Source organism: Eptesicus fuscus, chromosome 10 (genome assembly GCF_027574615.1).
Source record: "Eptesicus fuscus isolate TK198812 chromosome 10, DD_ASM_mEF_20220401, whole genome shotgun sequence".
NCBI classification, from domain to species: Eukaryota; Metazoa; Chordata; class Mammalia; order Chiroptera; family Vespertilionidae; genus Eptesicus; species Eptesicus fuscus.
The window spans coordinates 12,677,794-12,699,615 of record NC_072482.1 but is presented as its reverse complement, the minus strand read 5'-3'; the positions used below and the strand labels follow the sequence as shown (position 1 = coordinate 12,699,615).

Here is a 21,822-nt window from a genome sequence, read left to right as displayed (position 1 = left end):
TTTTTTTTTTTACAGAGAGGAAGGGAGAGGGAGAGGGAGAGTTAGAAACATTGATGAGAGAGAAACATCGATCAGCTGCCTCTTGCACACCCCTACTGGGGATGTGGCCACAACCAAGGCACATGCCCTTGACCGGAATTGAACCTGGGGCATTTCAGTCCGAAGGCTGACGCTCTATTTGCTGAGCCAAACCGGTTTCGGCAAAATTAAAATAATTTTTAAAATATAGTTACTTTATAACAATCAAATTAATTTAATTTATAAACTAACAAAATATTTTCATGTAATTATGTACCTACTTACTCTGTTTTTAAGCAATATGTATATAATTTATGATATAATTTTAAATTATTTTTTTTTGATTTTTAACATAATGAGTAAGAAAAGAGGATGCAAATTCAATGATGATCTAAGAATTTAATTTCCTTTAATTAAAAAAACCAAAAGCGATTACAATAGAGACCAAATTTTTAATCAAGAACCCTGCTCCTCGCCTCCCCCCCTCCCTCCCCGGTCAATGGAGTCCCGCTTTACCAATGTTAAAATCTGGTCACCTTATCCATAAGGCTCCTCCCCTCTTTTCTCATCTGGCTAAAGGGAACCTCCGTACCCATGAAACACCCTAACTCTCCCTCCTTCCCCCCCAGTCCCTGGCTGCTACATTCCACTTTGGTTCTCTGTGCATTTGACCACCTCATGAAAGTGGAATTCCACAGAACCTGTCCTTGTGTGCCTGGTTGATTTCAGGAGGCATCATACCTCAAGGGTCATCGTCCATGTGGGAGCATGTGTCAGAATGTCCTTCCTTTTATAAAGCTGAGCACTGTTCCCTGGTCCCCGTCTGTAATCCCTTTGTTTCTCATCCTTCCACCTCTCAATGCACCTCCCTCAGGGCTGCTTCCACTCTGAGACGGTGTGAACACAGGGGCCCACCATCCCTTCAGGCCCCTGCTTTCCCTTTTTGTGTGTAAATACCCAGAGGGGGCATTGCTGGCCCATTTGTGATTTTATTTAATTTTTTCATTTTCATTTGCTAGTAATCCTCACCAGAGGATATTTTTTCCATTGATTTTAGAGGGAATTAAAAGGGAGGGAAGGGGAGATATAGAGGGAAAGTGAGAGAGAGAGAGAGAGACATTGATTGGTTGCCTCCCCCACACCCTTGCCTGGGAGCTTGGGGTCAAACCCTCCACTGAGGTGTGTGTCCTTGAGCGGAAATGGAACCCTCGACCCTTTGATCCAAGGGCTGATGCTCCGGCCACTGAGAAAACCGGACAGGGCTGTTCATTGTATTTATTTTTTATCATCGTTATGATTTCTAAATATATATATTTTAAAATTATATCTCACAGAGGAAGGGAGAGGGAAGGAGAGAGAGAAAGAGAGACATAAATGATGAGAGAATCATTGATCAGATGCCCCCTGCATGCCCCACATTGGGGATGGAGCCTGCAACCGGTGATGACAAATAGAACGACAGATGTACTCTAGTTTATTGCACCATTCCTTTATTGTAAGACATGTGGGCAGGAGACATGTGTGATCTCTCAGAAACCCCAAACCCATAGTCATGTCCTTCAAGCACTGGGCGGTAGTGAGCGCTGGGTCTCGGCGTCTCGTCCAATCTTCCAGATGACCAGGTGCAGGCAGGCGCTGGCGTCCTCGCGGGAGCTGTGGCCATGCACGCCGTCCTGGATGACGCGTCCGAGGTAGTGGGCCGCCAGGCTGCGCAGGGAGCGCCTGTAGGGGAGGCCCAGGCGGTGCGGGAAGAGCACGGAGGTGTCCAGCACGGTGCTGTGGATGAGCTTCAAGGCCAGCAGGTCGCTGTGCAGGCTGTGTCCGATGAGGATGGTGTCGGCGTGGAGGAGGGTGAGCAAGACGGCCTGCACGTCGCGCAGCGAGACGCTGGTGCGGGCCAGGTGAGCCGCGGTCACTCCCGAGAACCTGGTGTTGTAGTCGACGATGTCCCGCTGGGGCCTGACGAAGGTGTCGAACACCACGCTCCCGGCGCTGTCCACCACGGTGACGCGGGTCAGCTCCAGGCCGGCGGTGGTGTAGGACATCTCGCAGTCCAGGGCGTAGATGCCGGGGTGAGCGCCCGGGGGCAGGTCTTTGGCAGAGGTCTGCACGAAGCCCTGCAGGTCCTCCTGGCGGCCGTCCCGCACGTGCTGCTGGGCCACCTGGCAGCCAGGGGAGCCGATGGCGGCCGAGCAGCAGGTGTACTGGACCTCCCAGCGCCCAGCCGCGGGAGTGGGGCGCAGCCGCCCCCAGTGGTAGTGACAGGCTTCCTGGCGCACACAGCGGCCCGAGGGCGCCACGAGGTACTGGGTGCCACAGCGGCAGCAGAGCCTGCGGGAGGGGTCTTGGGGCGGCTTCTCCTGGTTGGTGAAGAGGACGGCGCCCCCGGGCGTCTCGGGGTGCGGGAAGGGGTAGCCCAGCTCCTTCAGCTGGGCCTGGGTGAGCAGGTGCTCCTTGAGGCGCTGGTACAGGGCGGCCCCTTTCCCGGGATCTTCCCCGCGGGGGCTGTCCGGGCGCTGGAGGGACAAGCAGGTCTGGGTGTCCATCTTGCCCCCCAGATCCACGTCCCGGGACACAGCGCTGCGGCCCCCGGTTTGGCAGGGCCCGGGCCCGGGGCCGGGGGCCAGGCCGCGCAGCTTGTGGAAGGTGCTGGCGGCCAGCTTGCGGTACTTCCTCTTGCTGGGGCTCTGGCGGTAGGCCGCCTTCTCCTCCTTGAGCGCCTCCTCGATGGCTTCCTGGGTGGAGGGGCAGAACTTGAGACACTGGTCCAGGAACAGGCCGAGGTAGCGTTGACGGGTGACAGAGGGGACCTTGTCCCCACCCTCTTCTGGTGGAACAGGCTTCAGAGAACTCTGCACAGGGGGGCCGCGGGCCAGGCGCTTGGGGGGCCCGGTGCTGGAGGCCATGGACGCCTGGCCCGAGGGGGCGCGTGTCTCTGGGAGCTGGCTGCCCAGCCCCTGGGCCTTGGGGGGCGGGCTGCTGCTGCTGCTGTCCGGGAGGGGCCTCTTGGCACCTGCAGCCAGGCGGGGCTTGGGGACCAGGGCCATCCTCCTCCTGTCGCCGTCTGCAGCTGAGATGTGGATGGAGGAGTGCTTCGGGGCCGGCTGCTGGGCAGCCTGGGGCAGGCTGGCTGAGTCCCTGGAGGCCTGGAGGTCACACAGCTCCTGGGCGGTGGGCAGCCTGGTGCGGGGGGCCAGGCCTCTCCTCACGGACTCTGGCTGGATGATGAGAAACTTGGGGGCCCAGCTGTCTGTTGGGGGCCCCGAAGGCCGGCCGCCAGGGCCAGTAGGCTGGTGGCAGGGAGGCAGGGGCACCAGGGTTGGGGCTGGGCAGGAGGCACCCAGCCCGGCCTCCAGAGCTTGCAGGTGTCCGGGAGGAAACCAGCTGGGTGCCGTGGCCCTCAGCAGGCCTGGAGCTCGCGCTGTCCCACTTCTTCCGGGCGAAGACATGGTCCTGCTCTGCTGGGCTCTGGTGTCTAATGGCTTAGGCTCGGAACCCTCTCCCCTTATATAGGCAGAAAGCCCCGCCTCCCAGCAGATTGACGCGCTAACCCAATGAATTCTACTTGATCTCATGTCCTTTCTTCTGCTTACAGAACTCTATCCTGAACCCACCCTACTTAATCTGATCTTCTCTGGACTGGCTTCTAGAATCCCAGAGCTCCTTGGGGACCCCATGCACAGGAGGGAGCTCCCAGTCCAGAGGGTGGGCCCCATCCTCTGCTCAGTCCTCCCTGTGCCAGGCCACTGAGGGCCCCTCACTCACCCCAAAACCACTCCCGTCTCTGTGCCACGGGGTCGGGGGGGGGGGGTAGCCAAGGCTCACAGAGGTCAAGACCACGCAGGGCAAGTCAGGTGCACGACAGGGACCAGTCACTGTGACCTTGTGGGAGGGCTCACCCGCATCTCCCTCTCCCTGCTCTGGTCAATCCCCACCATCCTGTTCCCGCCCACCCAGGCCAGCTTGAGCACAACTCTGATTGAATGTGGGTCCCTGCACTCATCTGCCAGGACCCGAGGCCTGTTGGATTGCGTCTCTTTGCCTTGCTCAGTGAGAGAGAGGTCCTCTATGTCCTCTGACAGGTGGTTAGACGAAATGGCTCCTTATCCCCCGCCTTCTCTTCTGTTGGGGGGCTGGAACACGTGTTCATCCCTCCATAAGTAAGGTGACCAGACGTCTCGCTTTTGGCAGGACTGTCCCGATTTTTAACAATTTGTCCCGCGTCCCTTGGCGATTTGAAAAAGTCCCGATTTTTGGAAAGAATGCACGACAAGCTAGGGAACGGCGGGAGAACGGGAAGGGAATATACGGTTTTTGGCGGCCATGTGGCTATTTAGCCAGGCTATGAGTTTTATATTATTTTTGTAATGTTAAACTTTAATAATAACAAATAATTGTTGAGAACTGCTTATCCAAGTTCGCATTGTTGATCAGTTGTTAGAATTTGACCACCATTGTTTGGACTTAATGAACAATGGCATTTTTTGGGATTGGCAACGACGAAAACATTTTGTAACCATCTCTCAGACGATACACATCCTGCTGCGTGCTAGTAAGCTAGTTAAACAAGTGATGTCATTACAAATCAGCTATTCAGATAATTTAGGTAAGTAATTTATTTATTTATTTCATAAATACATAAATTTTCTTGAATTTAGCAGACAGTACTCGTATTATTATTATTATTATTATTATGTTTTTTTAAATGTCCTCAGGTGAGGATTATTAAAAAATATATATATTTTATTGATTTTTTTTTTTTTTACAGAGAGGAAGGGAGAGGGAGAGGGAGAGTTAGAAACATTGATGAGAGAGAAACATCGATCAGCTGCCTCTTGCACACCCCTACTGGGGATGTGCCCACAACCAAGGCACATGCCCTTGACCGGAATTGAACCTGGGGCATTTCAGTCCGAAGGCTGACGCTCTATTTGCTGAGCCAAACCGGTTTCGGCAAAATTAAAATAATTTTTAAAATATAGTTACTTTATAACAATCAAATTAATTTAATTTATAAACTAACAAAATATTTTCATGTAATTATGTACCTACTTACTCTGTTTTTAAGCAATATGTATATAATTTATGATATAATTTTAAATTATTTTTTTTTATATTTTTAACATAATGAGTAAGAAAAGAGGATGCAAATTCAATGATGATCTAAGAATTTAATTTCCTTTAATTAAAAAAACCAAAAGCGACTACAATAGAGACCAAATTTTTAATCAAGAACCCTACTCCCCCCACTTCCCCCCCTCCTTCCCCGGTCAATGGAGTCCCGCTTTACCAATGTTAAAATCTGGTCACCTTATCCATAAGGCTCGTCCCCTCTTTTCTCATCTGGCTAAAGGGAACCTCCGTACCCATGAAACACCCTAACTCTCCCTCCTTCCCCCCCAGTCCCTGGCTGCTACATTCCACTTTGGTTCTCTGTGCATTTGACCACCTCATGAAAGTGGAATTCCACAGAACCTGTCCTTGTGGGCCTGGCTGATTTCAGGAGGCATCATACCTCAAGGGTCATCGTCCATGTGGGAGCATGTGTCAGAATGTCCTTCCTTTTAGAAAGCTGAGCACTGTTCCCTGGTCCCCGTCTGTAATCCCTTTGTTTCTCATCCTTCCACCTCTCAATGCACCTCCCTCAGGGCTGCTTCCACTCTGAGACGGTGTGAACACAGGGGCCCACCATCCCTTCAGGCCCCTGCTTTCCCTTTTTGTGTGTAAATACCCAGAGGGGGCATTGCTGGCCCATTTGGTGATTTTATTTAATTTTTTCCTTTTCATTTGCTAATAATCCTCACCAGAGGATATTTTTTCCATTGATTTTAGAGGGAATTAAAAGGGAGGGAAGGGGAGATATAGAGGGAAAGTGAGAGAGAGAGAGGGAGAGAGAGAGAGAGAGAGAGAGAGAGAGAGAGAGAGAGAGAGAGAGACATTGATTGGTTGCCTCCCCCACACCCTTGCCTGGGAGCTGGTGGTCAAACCCTCCACTGAGGTGTGTGCCCTTGAGCGGAAATGGAACCCTCGACCCTTTGATCCAAGGGCTGATGCTCCGACCACTGAGAAAACCGGACAGGGCTGTTCATTGTATTTATTTGTTATTATCGTTATGATTTCTAAATATATATTTTTTAAAATTATATCTCAGAGAGAAAGGGAGTGATGGACAAAGGAAGAGAGAGAGAGAGAGAGAGAGAGAGAGAGAGAGAGAGAGAAAGATCAATGATGAGGGAATCATTGATTGGCTGCCTCTTGCATGTCCCATGTGTGGATGGAGCCTGCAACCTTGGCAGGTTCCCGAACCCGGAATCAAACCGTGACCTCCTGCTTCCTAGGTCGATGCTCATCCCAGAGCCATGGCGGCCTGTAGGGAGGTCTCTATGGTGAAGCCTTGTCCTGACCTGTGGCAAGGCCACTAACAAGTCCCAGTCTGGAGGGCAGAGCTCTCCTGGCATAATTAAGCCTGACCTTGTAGCCCTCCCTATTTCCTTCCTAAGCAGCTAATGGGCTGTGGGAGGTGCGGCAAGTGTTACCAAAACAAGAGCATTTGTATGTTGGAGAGTGGGAATTTTTGAGCACTACTGAGGCCGTGGACTATGCCCCAGATAGAGTTGTCTGTGCTGACACTAGACCAGGCCTTGAGATGGGGTCACATGGCCCCTTCCTAGCACGTAGGCCTTCTTTCATAGATCACTGTCAGCTTTCTGACGAAGAGGATGACCCTTTGAATAACGTGGTCTTCAGTGGCATGACTCTGACGTTGCTTGGGAAAATCTGTTTTGTCTTGGGTTGCTTTTTCTGCAAAAGAGGGATGTGGTAAATGGGTTTCAAAGCAGTCCTACACAAAGGGTCACTGCTGCTCTCCAGTCTCCCTGCATGGAGAATGGGAGAGCAGTCAGCCGGCCAGCTAATAAAGGCTTTCTAAATTTTAATTTGGTCTGGACTCCAGTGGTTGTTCACTCGAGTTCCCTCCACAACATTGTATACCTGCTAATCTACCCTTGTTTTAATCAGACTATAAAACAAAGCATCGGCTTGCAGGCTGCACCTTTGGTGTGCTCCTCCAGGCACGGAGATCCATGGGTGCCTAGCTGTATTCTCTGGTGTGTCTTTTCTTCAATCCTTCACCCACCGCCCCTCCTCAGGTTCACCCTTGGCAGTCCTGGCGTGGCACATGTGGCTTTATGTGGGGCCTGAGTACGGGGGAACTACAATTGCAAGATGAAAGCATGCTCCAGTGAAGCACATGCAAAAAGCTAAAAATAAGGTAAGGAGCGCACTTTATGCAGTTTAGTAACAACTAGGTGTAAAAAATGGGAAATTCAGGATGGCAGGAAAAGAACTTATACGTATGTATGCTTAAAGCTATGCTCCAAGCACAGGGCTGTTCTGTTAGACATCATCAGCTCCTTGATTTGTTGGATTCTGTAAATCAAACTTGCCCATGGTTCCCAGAAGAAGGAAGGGTAAATGTAGAGACATGGTAGAAGGTAGGAAAGCAACTTAGAGACCATTACATAGCTGAAGGTCCAGAGGGAATTCCTGCCTCTACTTTCAGTCTGTGGTCCCTGACTACCAGGGACCAACTCCGGAAAAGGAATGGGTGAATGTGGCAGGGGAAGGAAGAATGGAAGGCTACCATGGATGCCTCCGCTGCTTCTTCCAGTCCCTGGGGGTACAGCTCCTGTGGGGAGAGCCCTCAGCACAATGTTCTTCCTCCCCAAAGTGAATGAGAATCCGAGGAGGAGGCAGCAAGGGAACAGCGCCTGCGGGAAAGGGAAGGTGGGGGTCAGGTGCAAGCATTTGGGGAGTTTACTGTTGCTCATAAGCCTCTCCTTTTACCCCCAAACAAGCAGAAACAAATATAGTGCCTTTGTCTTTACTCCAGCGGACTCTGCAGGAGGCCAGGCAGGCTGGGGAAGACACTTCAGGATTTAGTCTATACCCTGATCAGCCTGACCCTCAGAATGCAGGTCAGACGCTCCGTGGCCGTCAGTCTATACCTTTTAAATCTTTGAAGGAGTTGAAGACTTCTTGTTCTATGTGTGGACCAACTTCCCCTTGTGTGCGGGGGTTACTAGATGCAATATCTGAGGAGGCTACGGCGCCTAGTGATTGGAACACTGTCTCAAAGGCTGGTCTCTCACCTGGAGATTAGTCATCATGGAAATGCAATTGGGCAGAGCTTAGTGGGGAGCAGGCAAACAGCCACCCAGCTCCTGGGGAAGCCGTTCCAATTAATTTGCTCATGGGCACCAGACCTCTTGGGGCTTTGCAGGCTCAGTTGGTAAACCTCATGCAAGCTTCTCAGCAGATAAATATCTGTGCCACCAAAGCCTGGAGCAGCTGCCACCAAAAGGGGTAACACTTCTAGACGTAAGTAAAATTAGGCAAGGCCCAGAGGAGCCATATCAGGATGTGTGGCTGCTTGTTCCAAGCAGTAGGCAAGGTTGTGGCTGACCCTGAGGCTGGAATGATACTCATGAAACAATTGGCTGTTGAAAATACACATGGAGTATGTCAGGAGGCTTTACCTACAGGAAGAATGGTGCTGAACCTGATTTCATCCATGTTTGTGCTGACATTGGACCAGCCTACATTCAAGGAGCAGTATTAGCTGCTGCATTAAAAGAAATGTTCACTGGTCAGCAGAAAAAGAAAGAGGATGCGTTAACTGTGGTAAGCTAGGGCATTTTTCTCAAGACTGCAATGAGAGAAATGGAAGTCAAAAGGCTAAGGGAGAGGAAACAAGCAGCCTGGGCTATGTCCCAGATGCAGGAGAGGAAAGCATTGGGTAAATGAACGCTGCTCTGAGACTGATCTTGAAGATGACTTAATGCCCCCTAGGCAGGGAGACTTCAATCAAGGCCAGCCCCGGCTCCACCAAACAGTAGGGACCTTACCTTTGACCCCAATACAGTCTTTCCAGCCTCCTCAATCCCAAAGCCAACTGTTGGAAACCTGAACTGTGCCAACCTGTTTCCTGCAGGATTGGACCTCAGTCCCACCTCTGGATATGTACTAACCCCAGAGATGGGGCCTCAGTCCATTGCTTCTGCCCAGTTGGGAGTGTGCATGCTCTTCTTCCCAAGGGCATGATGGGATTAATTTTAGGGAGAAGCAATTTAACATTGAAAGGATTTCAAATTCTCCCTGGGATGATAGATCAGGACTATACTGGAGAAATTAAAGTATTAGCACAAACATTGCTATCTAATAAAAGAGAAACACGCAACTTGATTGTACCTCTGCTACACCCACAAGCCAAGACCACCTGCCAATCAGGAGCGAGTATGCAAATTAACCCAACAAATATGGCAGCAGCCACCGAGCAAGCAGGAGCAAGCAGGAAGCTTGGATTGCCCCCAGAGATGGAGGAAGCCAAGCTTCCTGCCTGCCCTGCTGGACCTGCCCTCTGCTCAAGGCTACAAAGTTTCAATTATAGAAGATAAATAAATCCCAGATCCCAGGGCCTCTGCTTCTTTCGCTGTGGTGGCTGGCCTGCAAACCACCACAGGCTCCTTGCCCAGGCCGCCCCACGCCCCAAGGGAACCCCCACCCTGATCCAGAACACCCTTCAGGGAAAACGTGCTTCCCCACCACCTGTGCACCAGGCCTCTATCATATCTAATAAAAGAATATTATGCAAGTTGACCATCACTCCAATACACAAGATGTCTGCACCCCTGTGGTCAAAGATGGCTGCCCCCATGTGGACACAAATTGTCTGCTACAAGATGGCCAGCAGAGGAGGACATTTGGGAGAGACCAGGCCTGCAGGGGAGGGCAGTTACAGGTGACCAGGCCAGCAGAGGAGTGAAGTTGGGGGCGACCCTGCCTACAGAGAAGAGCAATTGGGGGGAGACCAGGCCTGCAGGGGAGGGCAGTTAGGGGTGATCAGGCCTGCAGGGGAGGACAGTTAGGGCAATCAGGATGGCAGGGGAGCAGTTAGGCATCAATCAGGCTAGCAGGGGAGTGCTTAGTGGGTGATCAGCCTGGTAGGCAGAAGCGGTTAGGGGCAATCAGGAAGGCATGCTGGCGTGCAGTTGGGCGCCAGCAGTCCTGGATTGTGAGAGGGATGTGCGACTGTCTGTTTAGGTTTGATCCCCCTACCGGGATCGTGCCTAAACAGGTAGTCGGACATCCCTTGAGGGGTCCCACATTAGAGAGGGTGCAGGCTGCGCTGAGGGACACCGCCCACCCAGTGCATGAATTTCGTGCACTAGGCCTCTAGTTAATACTATAATTCAGGTCTTTCCAGAAACAAAAATAGCATAAATTCTCCTTCGGTCTTACTATCCAGAAGGGCAGTCTTTAACCGGTCAGCCCTGTGGTGCAGTGGGCTTTGGGTCCAGCAATGCTATATACTGGGCAAGAATAGTTAAGCAGGGCTGGCCTGAGGTAGAATTAGTATTAATGGGAAGCCTTTTAAATTATAGATACGGGGTCTGATGTGTCAATCATCATTTACAGACATTGGCCTCAGCCCTGGCTTTAATGCCGTGGCTTCTGAATTGCCAGGAGTGGGGCCTGTTACTCAACCCTTGCAGAGTGCTCAGCTCCTTTGATGGGAAGATCCAGATGGAAATACAGGTTGTTTTCAACCTTATGTATTGCAACAGTTACCTGTTAACCTATGGGGTCGGGTGATGCTAGAGCAGATGGGGTTTTAATAACAAGTCCCAGTTCCATTGTGACTTCTCAAATGCTTACTCAAGGATTTCACCCCCTAAAGGCACTAGGAGAAAATCATCCAAGGGAGACGGTCATGTATCCCAGTGTCCACTAGAAAGGGGAGGCACGGATTAGGTTACTAGAATTTTCAACAGGGGCCTCGATCGTCTCTCTGACCCAGTAAAAGCAGCCACAATTACCTGGCTTGCAGATACCCCTGTCTGGATTGATCAATGGCCCCTATTAGGAGAGAAGTTAAAAGCTGCACAAGAGATGGTTTGAGAACAGCTTGAGGCAGGACATATTGAACCCACTCACAGCCCATGGAACACACCCATATTTGTAATGAAAAAATCTGGTAAATGGAGACTATTGCAAGCCCTAAGGGCAATTAATGAAACCATGGAGATTATGGGACCCCTTCAGTCGGGGTTACCATCCCCTACATGTATCCCATTGCAACATCAATATTGGTATTAGATCTTAAGGACTGCTCTCTTTACTGTTCCTCTTCATCCTGAGGATTGCAAAAGATTTGCATTTAGTGTCCCTATAATAAATATTAACGAACCCGTAAAGAGGTATCAATGGAAAGTATTGCCTCAAGGCATGGCCAATAGTCCTACATTATGTCAGGATTTTGTGGTCTTACCCATACATCCTATAAGGAAAAAATATTCTGAGGCTTATATTATTCATTATATGGATGACATTCTCTTAGCTCATAACAATGAAACGCTTCTAAATACTACATATATATATATATATATATATATATATATATATATATATATATACACACATACACACACACACACACACACACACATGCAGGATTCCCTGCTGGAGTTTGCATAGCACCTGAAAAGGTTCAAAGGACATTTCCTTTTTCTTATCTTGGTAGCATTATTGAGGGAAAACAATAAAATCTCAGAAAATTCAAAATCCGACAGACACGTTATTTACATTAGATGACTTCCAGCAATTATGAGGAGATATTAACTGGGTTTGACCTGCTTTAAAATTAACCACTGCTGGCTTAAGCCCTTTGTTTCATAAACTTAGGGGAGATTCATCTCCGTCATCCCCGCGCTGCTAGACAGAGGAAGCCAAGACAGCCTTCGTAAAGTTGAGGCTGCCTTAAGTTCAGCACCACTTACTGAATTACTCCCTTCCCTTACAGGTTTTACTTTTCCCTTCGGGCACACACACCCCCTGGGGTCATTTGGCAAGCTCCCAGAGGTGTTGAATGACGATATTGGGCCCATTCTCCAACTAAGGTATTAACTCCCTTTCATGATTTGGTTTCCCAGCTAATAGCTGGAGCTCACCTTCAAACAGGGTAGTTAGTGGGCTGAGACCCTGACCTCATTGTAGTGCCATTTACAGCTACACAGCAAGACTGGCTCTGGCAAGGATCAACAAGTTGACCTGTTGCACTTGCTAATTCCTCCATACAGATTGATAAACATTATTCTGCAAATAAAGTCTTACATTTTCTCTCAGTTACTACCTTTACCTTCCCAAAGATTGTGAAGTCACATCCTATATACCTCAGGCATTAACCATTTTTTCTTTTCTTTCTTTTTTTTCTAGGCATTAACCATTTTTACAGATGGATCCAGTTGTGGAAAGGCTGGATTCTACTGCAGCAGGGGAGCAAAGGTCCTTCAAACCTCTTATATTTCAGCACGACGGGTAGAAATACAAGGTCTTATGTTTGCCTTGACAAACTTTGCTACGGAGCCCATCAACGTATTTAGTGATAGTGCTTATGTGGTAAGTATGGTCAAAATTATTGAAACAGCTACTATAGGGCACACTAATTCGTGGGACCTTTTTAATTTATTTTTCAGCCTTGAAAAGGTTATTAGAGAACAATTTCCCTTCTTTATTGGTCATATCCAATCTCATTCAGGTCTCCCTGGTCCGTTAGCTATAGGCAATGACGCTTTTGATTGCCTCCTTGCTGTCATACAAGAGGCTACCCCATTTTCTCTTGCCCAGTCCTCCCATGCATCGCATCATCAAAATGCTGCTGCCTTGTGCAAACCATTTCATATTTCTCGGGGACAAGCTTTTCAAATTAGTAAGCATTGCTCTCCCTTTGTAATTCATTGCTCTGTACAATCTTTGGGGTTAATCCTAGGGATCTTAAACCTAATCAAATCTGGCAAATGGATGTCAACCACGTCTTGGTAAGCATAGATGGGTACGTGTTAATGTAGATACCTGCTCCCGCTTTATCTTTGACACTCCCCAACAGGGAGAGAGTGCCAAGCACGTAATTAGTCATTATTTAGCCACCTTTGCAGTACTAGGAACTCGCTTAGGTATAAACACAGACAATGGACCCACATATGCTAGTTCTGCTTTTCAGCACTTTTTTGAGCAATATCAAATTTGTCATAAAACTGGTATCCCTAACAACCCTCAAGGTCAAGCTAAAGTGGAAAGAGCCAATTATTAAAACAAAAAAAGGTGAAAGGGATGTTATGTGTCACCTCAAAACAAACTCAGTCATACTCTTTATACTGAAATTTTTTTGAGTTTTGATGCAGAGGGTCGTAGAGCAGCCGTAAGGCACCAGGCCTCCAAGACAATAGCCTCCGCTGGGGTAGCCTAGTGAGGTGGTCAGCAAACTGTGGCTCACGAGCCACGTGTAGCTCTTTGGCCCCTTGAGTGTGGCTCTTCCACAAAATACCACGGCCTGGATGAGTGTATTTTGAAGAAGTGGCGTTAGAAGAAGTTTAAATTTAAAAAATTTGGTTCTCAAAAGAAATTTCAATTGGTGTACTGTACATATTTGGCTCTGTTGACTAATGAGTTTACCGACTGCCCTAGTGGAAGGATGCACAAATTGGACAATTTTTGGGCCAGATCCAGTAATGATGTGGGGCAGTAGTTGTGCTAGTATCTTTCCAGAAGGAGAGGTGCAGCCATTTTGGGTGCTAGAGTGTTTCGTGTGTCACCACAATGGACCCACAGAAGCTCTGTGTCCCTTTGTTCAAAAGACAGAGTTGCCCCGATGGCAGCAATGGGGAAGAAGAAGAAATTGAAGGCTAAGCAAGGGGCCAAGGGGCCAAACGGGGACAGCTGAAGAAGCTAACAACTGAGGCCCAGCAGATGGAAGAAAAGGAAGACCTGGAAGCTACTCCCTCAACCATGGTTCCGGCTATGCTCGCACTGGTTAGCTACCAGTCTTCTGCTAAGTCTTGCACATCCAGGTCCGAGGACTCTGAATACGCCAGCAGCCAAAGAAATTTCATTTAGTAGCTAAAAATGTTAACATATCTGTGGTTTGATGTCTCTTTTATTGCTCTGTTGCTTTAGCATTTCTTTGTTATTGTTTAATAGCAAGAGATATGTTCAAGCTTATTTTAATTGTAGTAGCTTAAAAGCAAAAATAAAAAGGGGAGAGGTATGGAACGAGTCTATGGGGAAGCCTCTGGCTGACCTGTAGCAAGGCCACCAAATAGGCAAGGCCTGGAGGGCAGAGCTTCCTAACAAAATGAAGCCTGACCTGGTAGCCCTCCCTAATTCCTTCCTAAGTAGCTAATGGGCTGAGGGAGGTGCAGCAAGTGATGCCAAAACTAGAACATTTGTATAAATGTTAATCTACCCTTGTTTTAATCAGACTATAAAATAAAGCATAGGCTTGCAGGCTGGGTCTTTTGTGTCCTCATCCAGGCATGGAAGACCCACCTAGCCCCAGCATATTCTCTTTGTCTTTTCTTCAATCCTTCACTGCCCCTCCGCAGGTTCACCCTTGGCCTTGCTGGCATGGCACAGTAGCCAAGAAGGAAATAAACGTGATGAAAAATAAAACTACTGATGTACTCTAGTTTATGGAACCATTCCTTTATTGTTAAAATTTGGGGGCAAGAGATATGTGTGATCACACAGCAGTTTTTAAATTCATACTCATGTTCTTCAAATGCTGGGTGGCGGTCAGCGGTGGGTCTCAGAGTCTTGTCCAATCTTCCAGATAACCAGGTGCATTCAGGCGCTGCATTTGTACACCACCTGTTCTGCGATGTCTACTAAGGTGACACGGGTCAGCTCCAGGCCTGAAGTCGTGTAGGACATCTCACAGTCCAGGGTGTAGATGTCGGAATGAGCGCTGTTGGGAAGCCCTGCAGGCCCTCCTGAAGGCTGTCCCACAGGTGCTGCCTGATGTGATGTCATCCGCAGCTTCAGGAACTGGCTACCCAGCCTCTGGGCCTTGGGGGGCGGGCTGCTGCTGCTGGCCGGGAGGGGCCTCTTGGCACCTGCAGCCAGGCAGGGCTTGGGGACCAGGACAAACCTCCTCTTGTCACCGCCAGCAGCTGAGATGTGGATGGAGGAGTGCTTCAGAGCCGGCTGTTGGCAGCCTGGCAAAGGCTGGCTGACTCCCTGGAGGCCTGCTCTGCCTGCCCCACCAGGTCACACAGCTCCTGGGCAGTGGGCAGACGGGTACGGGGGACCAGGCCTCTCCTCACGGACTCTGGCTGGATGATGAGAAATTTGGGGGCCCAGCTGTCTGTTGGGGGCACCGAGGGCAGGCCGCCAGGGCCAGTAGGCTGGTGGCAGGGAGTCAGGGGCACCAGGGTTGGGGCTGGGCAGGAGGCACCCAGCCCGGCCTCCAGAGCTTGCAGGTGTCCGGGAGGAAACCAGCTGGGTGCCGTGGCCCTCAGCAGGCCTGGAGCTCGCGCTGTCCCACTTCTTCCGGGCGAAGACATGGTCCTGCTCTGCTGGGCTCTGGTGTCTAATGGCTTAGGCTCGGAACCCTCTCCCCTTATATAGGCAGAAAGCCCCGCCTCCCAGCAGATTGACTCGCTAACCCAATGAATTCTACTTGATCTCATGTCCTTTCATCTGCTTACAGATCTCTATCCTGAACCCACCCTACTTAATCTGATCTTCTCTGGACTGGCTTCTAGAATCCCAGAGCTCCTTGGGGACCCCAAGCACAGGAGGGAGCTCCCAGTCCAGAGGGTGGGCCCCATCCTCTGCTCAGCCCTCCCTGTGCCAGGCCACTGAGTGCCCCACACTCAATCCACAACCACTCCCGTCTCTGGGCCACGGGGGGTGGGGGGATAGGCAAGGCTCACAGAGGTCAAGACCACACAGGGCAAGTCAGGAGCACGACAGGGACCAGGCACTGTGACCTTGTGGGAGGGCTCACCAGCATCTCACTCTCCCTGCTCTCCTCGACCCCCCCCCTCCAACCCTGCCAGCGTGGATCATAATCTGATTGAAGGTGGGTCCCTGCACTCCTCTGCCAGGACTGGAGGCGTGTTGGACTGCATCTCCTTGCCTTGCCTGGTGAGATGAGAGGTCCTCTCCGTTACCTTCCCAGGGGACAGAGTGGTCAGACACAATGGCTCCTTATCCCCCGCCTTCTCTTCTCTGGGGGCTGGAACAGGTGTTCATCCCTCCATAAGGCTCGCCCCCCATGTTTCATCTGGCTAAAGGGAACCTCTGTACCCGTGAAACACCCTAACTCTCCCTCCTTCCCCCCTAGACCCTGGCTGCTACATTCCACTTTCTGTCCCTGTGCATGTGACCACCTCATGAAAGGGGAATTCCACAGAACATGCCCTTGTGGGCCTGACTGATTTCAGGAGGCACCATACCTCAAGGGTCATCGTCCATGTGGGAGCATGTGTCAGGATGTCCTTCCTTTTAGAAAGCTGAACACTGTTCCCTGGTCCCCTTCAGTAATCCCTTTGCTTCTTATCCTTCCATCTCTCAAGGCACCTCCCTCAGGGCTGCTTCCACTCTGAGACGGTGTGAACACAGGGGCCCATCATCTTTCAGGCCCCTGCTTTCCCGTTTTGTGTGTAAATACCCAGAGGTGGCATTGCTGGCCCATTTGGTAATTTTATTTAATTTTTTCCTTTTCATTTGCTAATAATCCTCAGCAGAGGATATTTTTTCCATTGATTTTAGAGGGAATTAAAAGGGAGGGAAGGGGAGAGAGAGAGGGGAAGTGAGAGAGAGAGAGAGAGAGAGAGAGAGAGAGAGAGAGAGAGACATTGATTGGTTGTCTCCCCCACACCCTTGCCTGGGAGCTGGGGGTCAAACCCTCCACTGAGGTGTGTGTCCTTGAGCGGAAATGGAACCCTCGACCCTTTGATCCAAGGGCTGATGCTCCGGCCACTGAGAAAACCGGACAGGGCTGTTCATTGTATTTATTTTTTATCATCGTTATGATATCTAAATATATATATTTTAAAATTATATCTCACAGAGGAAGGGAGAGGGAAGGAGAGAGAGAAAGAGAGACATAAATGATGAGAGAATCATTGATCAGATGCCCCCTGCATGCCCCACATTGGGGATGGAGCCCGCAACCGGTGATGACAAATAGAACGACAGATGTACTCTAGTTTATTGCACCATTCCTTTATTGTAAAACATGTGGGCAGGAGACAGGTGTGATCTCTCAGAAACCCCAAACCCATAGTCATGTCCTTCAAGCACTGGGCGGTAGTGAGCGCCGGGTCTCGGCGTCTCGTCCAATCTTCCAGATGACCAGGTGCAGGCAGGCGCTGGCGTCCTCGCTGGAGCTGTGGCCATGCACGCCGTCCTGGATGACGCGTCCGAGGTAGTGGGCCGCCAGGCTGCGCAGGGAGCGCCTGTAGGGGAGGCCCAGGCGGTGCGGGAAGAGCACGGAGGTGTCCAGCACGGTGCTGTGGATGAGCTTCAAGGCCAGCAGGTCGCTGTGCAGGCTGTGTCCGATGAGGATGGTGTCGGCGTGGAGGAGGGTGAGCAAGACGGCCTGCACGTCGCGCAGCGAGACGCTGGTGCGGGCCAGGTGAGCCGCGGTCACTCCCGAGAACCTGGTGTTGTAGTCGACGATGTCCCGCTGGGGCCTGACGAAGGTGTCGAACACCACGCTCCCGGCGCTGTCCACCACGGTGACGCGGGTCAGCTCCAGGCCGGCGGTGGTGTAGGACATCTCGCAGTCCAGGGCGTAGATGCCGGGGTGAGCGCCCGGGGGCAGGTCTTTGGCAGAGGTCTGCACGAAGCCCTGCAGGTCCTCCTGGCGGCCGTCCCGCACGTGCTGCTGGGCCACCTGGCAGCCAGGGGAGCCGATGGCGGCCGAGCAGCAGGTGTACTGGACCTCCCAGCGCCCAGCCGCGGGAGTGGGGCGCAGCCGCCCCCAGTGGTAGTGACAGGCTTCCTGGCGCACACAGCGGCCCGAGGGCGCCACGAGGTACTGGGTGCCACAGCGGCAGCAGAGCCTGCGGGAGGGGTCTTGGGGCGGCTTCTCCTGGTTGGTGAAGAGGACGGCGCCCCCGGGCGTCTCGGGGTGCGGGAAGGGGTAGCCCAGCTCCTTCAGCTGGGCCTGGGTGAGCAGGTGCTCCTTGAGGCGCTGGTACAGGGCGGCCCCTTTCCCGGGATCTTCCCCGCGGGGGCTGTCCGGGCGCTGGAGGGACAAGCAGGTCTGGGTGTCCATCTTGCCCCCCAGATCCACGTCCCGGGACACAGCGCTGCGGCCCCCGGTTTGGCAGGGCCCGGGCCCGGGGCCGGGGGCCAGGCCGCGCAGCTTGTGGAAGGTGCTGGCGGCCAGCTTGCGGTACTTCCTCTTGCTGGGGCTCTGGCGGTAGGCCGCCTTCTCCTCCTTGAGCGCCTCCTCGATGGCTTCCTGGGTGGAGGGGCAGAACTTGAGACACTGGTCCAGGAACAGGCCGAGGTAGCGTTGACGGGTGACAGAGGGGACCTTGTCCCCACCCTCTTCTGGTGGAACAGGCTTCAGAGAACTCTGCACAGGGGGGCCGCGGGCCAGGCGCTTGGGGGGCCCGGTGCTGGAGGCCATGGACGCCTGGCCCGAGGGGGCGCGTGTCTCTGGGAGCTGGCTGCCCAGCCCCTGGGCCTTGGGGGGCGGGCTGCTGCTGCTGCTGTCCGGGAGGGGCCTCTTGGCACCTGCAGCCAGGCGGGGCTTGGGGACCAGGGCCATCCTCCTCCTGTCGCCGTCTGCAGCTGAGATGTGGATGGAGGAGTGCTTCGGGGCCGGCTGCTGGGCAGCCTGGGGCAGGCTGGCTGAGTCCCTGGAGGCCTGGAGGTCACACAGCTCCTGGGCGGTGGGCAGCCTGGTGCGGGGGGCCAGGCCTCTCCTCACGGACTCTGGCTGGATGATGAGAAACTTGGGGGCCCAGCTGTCTGTTGGGGGCCCCGAAGGCCGGCCGCCAGGGCCAGTAGGCTGGTGGCAGGGAGGCAGGGGCACCAGGGTTGGGGCTGGGCAGGAGGCACCCAGCCCGGCCTCCAGAGCTTGCAGGTGTCCGGGAGGAAACCAGCTGGGTGCCGTGGCCCTCAGCAGGCCTGGAGCTCGCGCTGTCCCACTTCTTCCGGGCGAAGACATGGTCCTGCTCTGCTGGGCTCTGGTGTCTAATGGCTTAGGCTCGGAACCCTCTCCCCTTATATAGGCAGAAAGCCCCGCCTCCCAGCAGATTGACGCGCTAACCCAATGAATTCTACTTGATCTCATGTCCTTTCTTCTGCTTACAGAACTCTATCCTGAACCCACCCTACTTAATCTGATCTTCTCTGGACTGGCTTCTAGAATCCCAGAGCTCCTTGGGGACCCCATGCACAGGAGGGAGCTCCCAGTCCAGAGGGTGGGCCCCATCCTCTGCTCAGTCCTCCCTGTGCCAGGCCACTGAGGGCCCCTCACTCACCCCAAAACCACTCCCGTCTCTGGGCCACGGGGTCGGGGGAGGGGGGTAGCCAAGGCTCACAGAGGTCAAGACCACGCAGGGCAAGTCAGGTGCACGACAGGGACCAGTCACTGTGACCTTGTGGGAGGGCTCACCCGCATCTCCCTCTCCCTGCTCTGGTCAATCCCCACCATCCTGTTCCCGCCCACCCAGGCCAGCTTGAGCACAACTCTGATTGAATGTGGGTCCCTGCACTCATCTGCCAGGACCCGAGGCCTGTTGGATTGCGTCTCTTTGCCTTGCTCAGTGAGAGAGAGGTCCTCTATGTCCTCTGACAGGTGGTTAGACGAAATGGCTCCTTATCCCCCGCCTTCTCTTCTGTTGGGGGGCTGGAACACGTGTTCATCCCTCCATAAGTAAGGTGACCAGACGTCTCGCTTTTGGCAGGACTGTCCCGATTTTTAACAATTTGTCCCGCGTCCCTTGGCGATTTGAAAAAGTCCCGATTTTTGGAAAGAATGCACGACAAGCTAGGGAACGGCGGGAGAACAGGAAGGGAATATACGGTTTTTGGCAGCCATGTGGCTATTTAGCCAGGCTATGAGTTTTATATTATTTTTGTAATGTTAAACTTTAATAATAACAAATAATTGTTGAGAACTGCTTATCCAAGTTCGCATTGTTGATCAGTTGTTAGAATTTGACCACCATTGTTTGGACTTAATGAACAATGGCATTTTTTGGGATTGGCAACGACGAAAACATTTTGTAACCATCTCTCAGACGATACACATCGTGCTGCGTGCTAGTAAGCTAGTTAAACAAGTGATGTCATTACAAATCAGCTATTCAGATAATTTAGGTAAGTGATTTATTTATTTATTTCATAAATACATAAATTTTCTTGAATTTAGCAGACAGTACTCGTATTATTATTATTTTTTTTTAAATGTCCTCAGGTGAGGATTATTAAAAAATATATATATTTTATTGATTTTTTTTTTTTTTACAGAGAGGAAGGGAGAGGGAGAGGGAGAGTTAGAAACATTGATGAGAGAGAAACATCGATCAGCTGCCTCTTGCACACCCCTACTGGGGATGTGGCCACAACCAAGGCACATGCCCTTGACCGGAATTGAACCTGGGGCATTTCAGTCCGAAGGCTGACGCTCTATTTGCTGAGCCAAACCGGTTTCGGCAAAATTAAAATAATTTTTAAAATATAGTTACTTTATAACAATCAAATTAATTTAATTTATAAACTAACAAAATATTTTCATGTAATTATGTACCTACTTACTCTGTTTTTAAGCAATATGTATATAATTTATGATATAATTTTAAATTATTTTTTTTTAGATTTTTAACATAATGAGTAAGAAAAGAGGATGCAAATTCAATGATGATCTAAGAATTTAATTTCCTTTAATTAAAAAAACCAAAAGCGACTACAATAGAGACCAAATTTTTAATCAAGAACCCTACTCCCCCCACTTCCCCCCCTCCTTCCCCGGTCAATGGAGTCCCGCTTTACCAATGTTAAAATCTGGTCACCTTATCCATAAGGCTCGTCCCCTCTTTTCTCATCTGGCTAAAGGGAACCTCCGTACCCATGAAACACCCTAACTCTCCCTCCTTCCCCCCCAGTCCCTGGCTGCTACATTCCACTTTGGTTCTCTGTGCATTTGACCACCTCATGAAAGTGGAATTCCACAGAACCTGTCCTTGTGTGCCTGGCTGATTTCAGGAGGCATCATACCTCAAGGGTCATCGTCCATGTGGGAGCATGTGTCAGAATGTCCTTCCTTTTATAAAGCTGAGCACTGTTCCCTGGTCCCCGTCTGCAATCCCTTTGTTTCTCATCCTTCCACCTCTCAATGCACCTCCCTCAGGGCTGCTTCCACTCTGAGACGGTGTGAACACAGGGGCCCACCATCCCTTCAGGCCCCTGCTTTCCCTTTTTGTGTGTAAATACCCAGAGGGGGCATTGCTGGCCCATTTGGTGATTTTATTTAATTTTTTCCTTTTCATTTGCTAATAATCCTCACCAGAGGATATTTTTTCCATTGATTTTTAGAGAGAGTTGGAAGGGAGGGAAGGGGAGAGAGAGAGGGGAAGTGAGAGAGAGAGAGACATTGATTGGTTGCCTCCCCCACACCCTTGCCTGGGAGCTGGGGGTCAAACCCTCCAATGAGGTGTGTGCCCTTGAGCGGAAATGGAACCCTGGACCCTTTGATCCAAGGGCTGATGCTCCGGCCACTGAGAAAACCGGACAGGGCTGTTCATTTTATTCATTTTTTATTATCATTATGATTTCTAAATATATATTTTTTAAAATTATATCTCACAGAGGAAGGGAGAGGGAAGGAGAGAGAGAAAGAGAGACATAAATGATGAGAGAATCATTGATCAGATGCCCCCTGCATGCCCCACATTGGGGATGGAGCCTGCAACCGGTGATGACAAATAGAACGACAGATGT

At 51.1% G+C, this 21,822-nt stretch overlaps 2 protein-coding genes across 2 annotated transcripts; both read right to left on the bottom strand.

The window, feature by feature from the left end:
* Positions 1-1,577: 1,577 nt before the first annotated feature.
* On the bottom strand, positions 1,578-5,545 carry LOC129150540 (RNA exonuclease 1 homolog). The gene is made up of 2 exons (XM_054722320.1): positions 5,534-5,545; positions 1,578-3,308 (listed from the first exon to the last, which is right to left on the bottom strand). The coding sequence occupies exons 1-2, from the start codon at positions 5,543-5,545 to the stop codon at positions 1,578-1,580; spliced, it is 1,743 nt and encodes a 580-aa protein (XP_054578295.1).
* An 11,610-nt stretch (positions 5,546-17,155) lies between these two features.
* LOC129150539 (RNA exonuclease 1 homolog) lies at positions 17,156-21,111 on the bottom strand. Its single transcript, XM_054722319.1, has 2 exons — positions 21,100-21,111; positions 17,156-18,886 (listed from the first exon to the last, which is right to left on the bottom strand). The coding sequence occupies exons 1-2, from the start codon at positions 21,109-21,111 to the stop codon at positions 17,156-17,158; spliced, it is 1,743 nt and encodes a 580-aa protein (XP_054578294.1).
* Between the last annotated feature and the right edge of the window lie 711 nt (positions 21,112-21,822).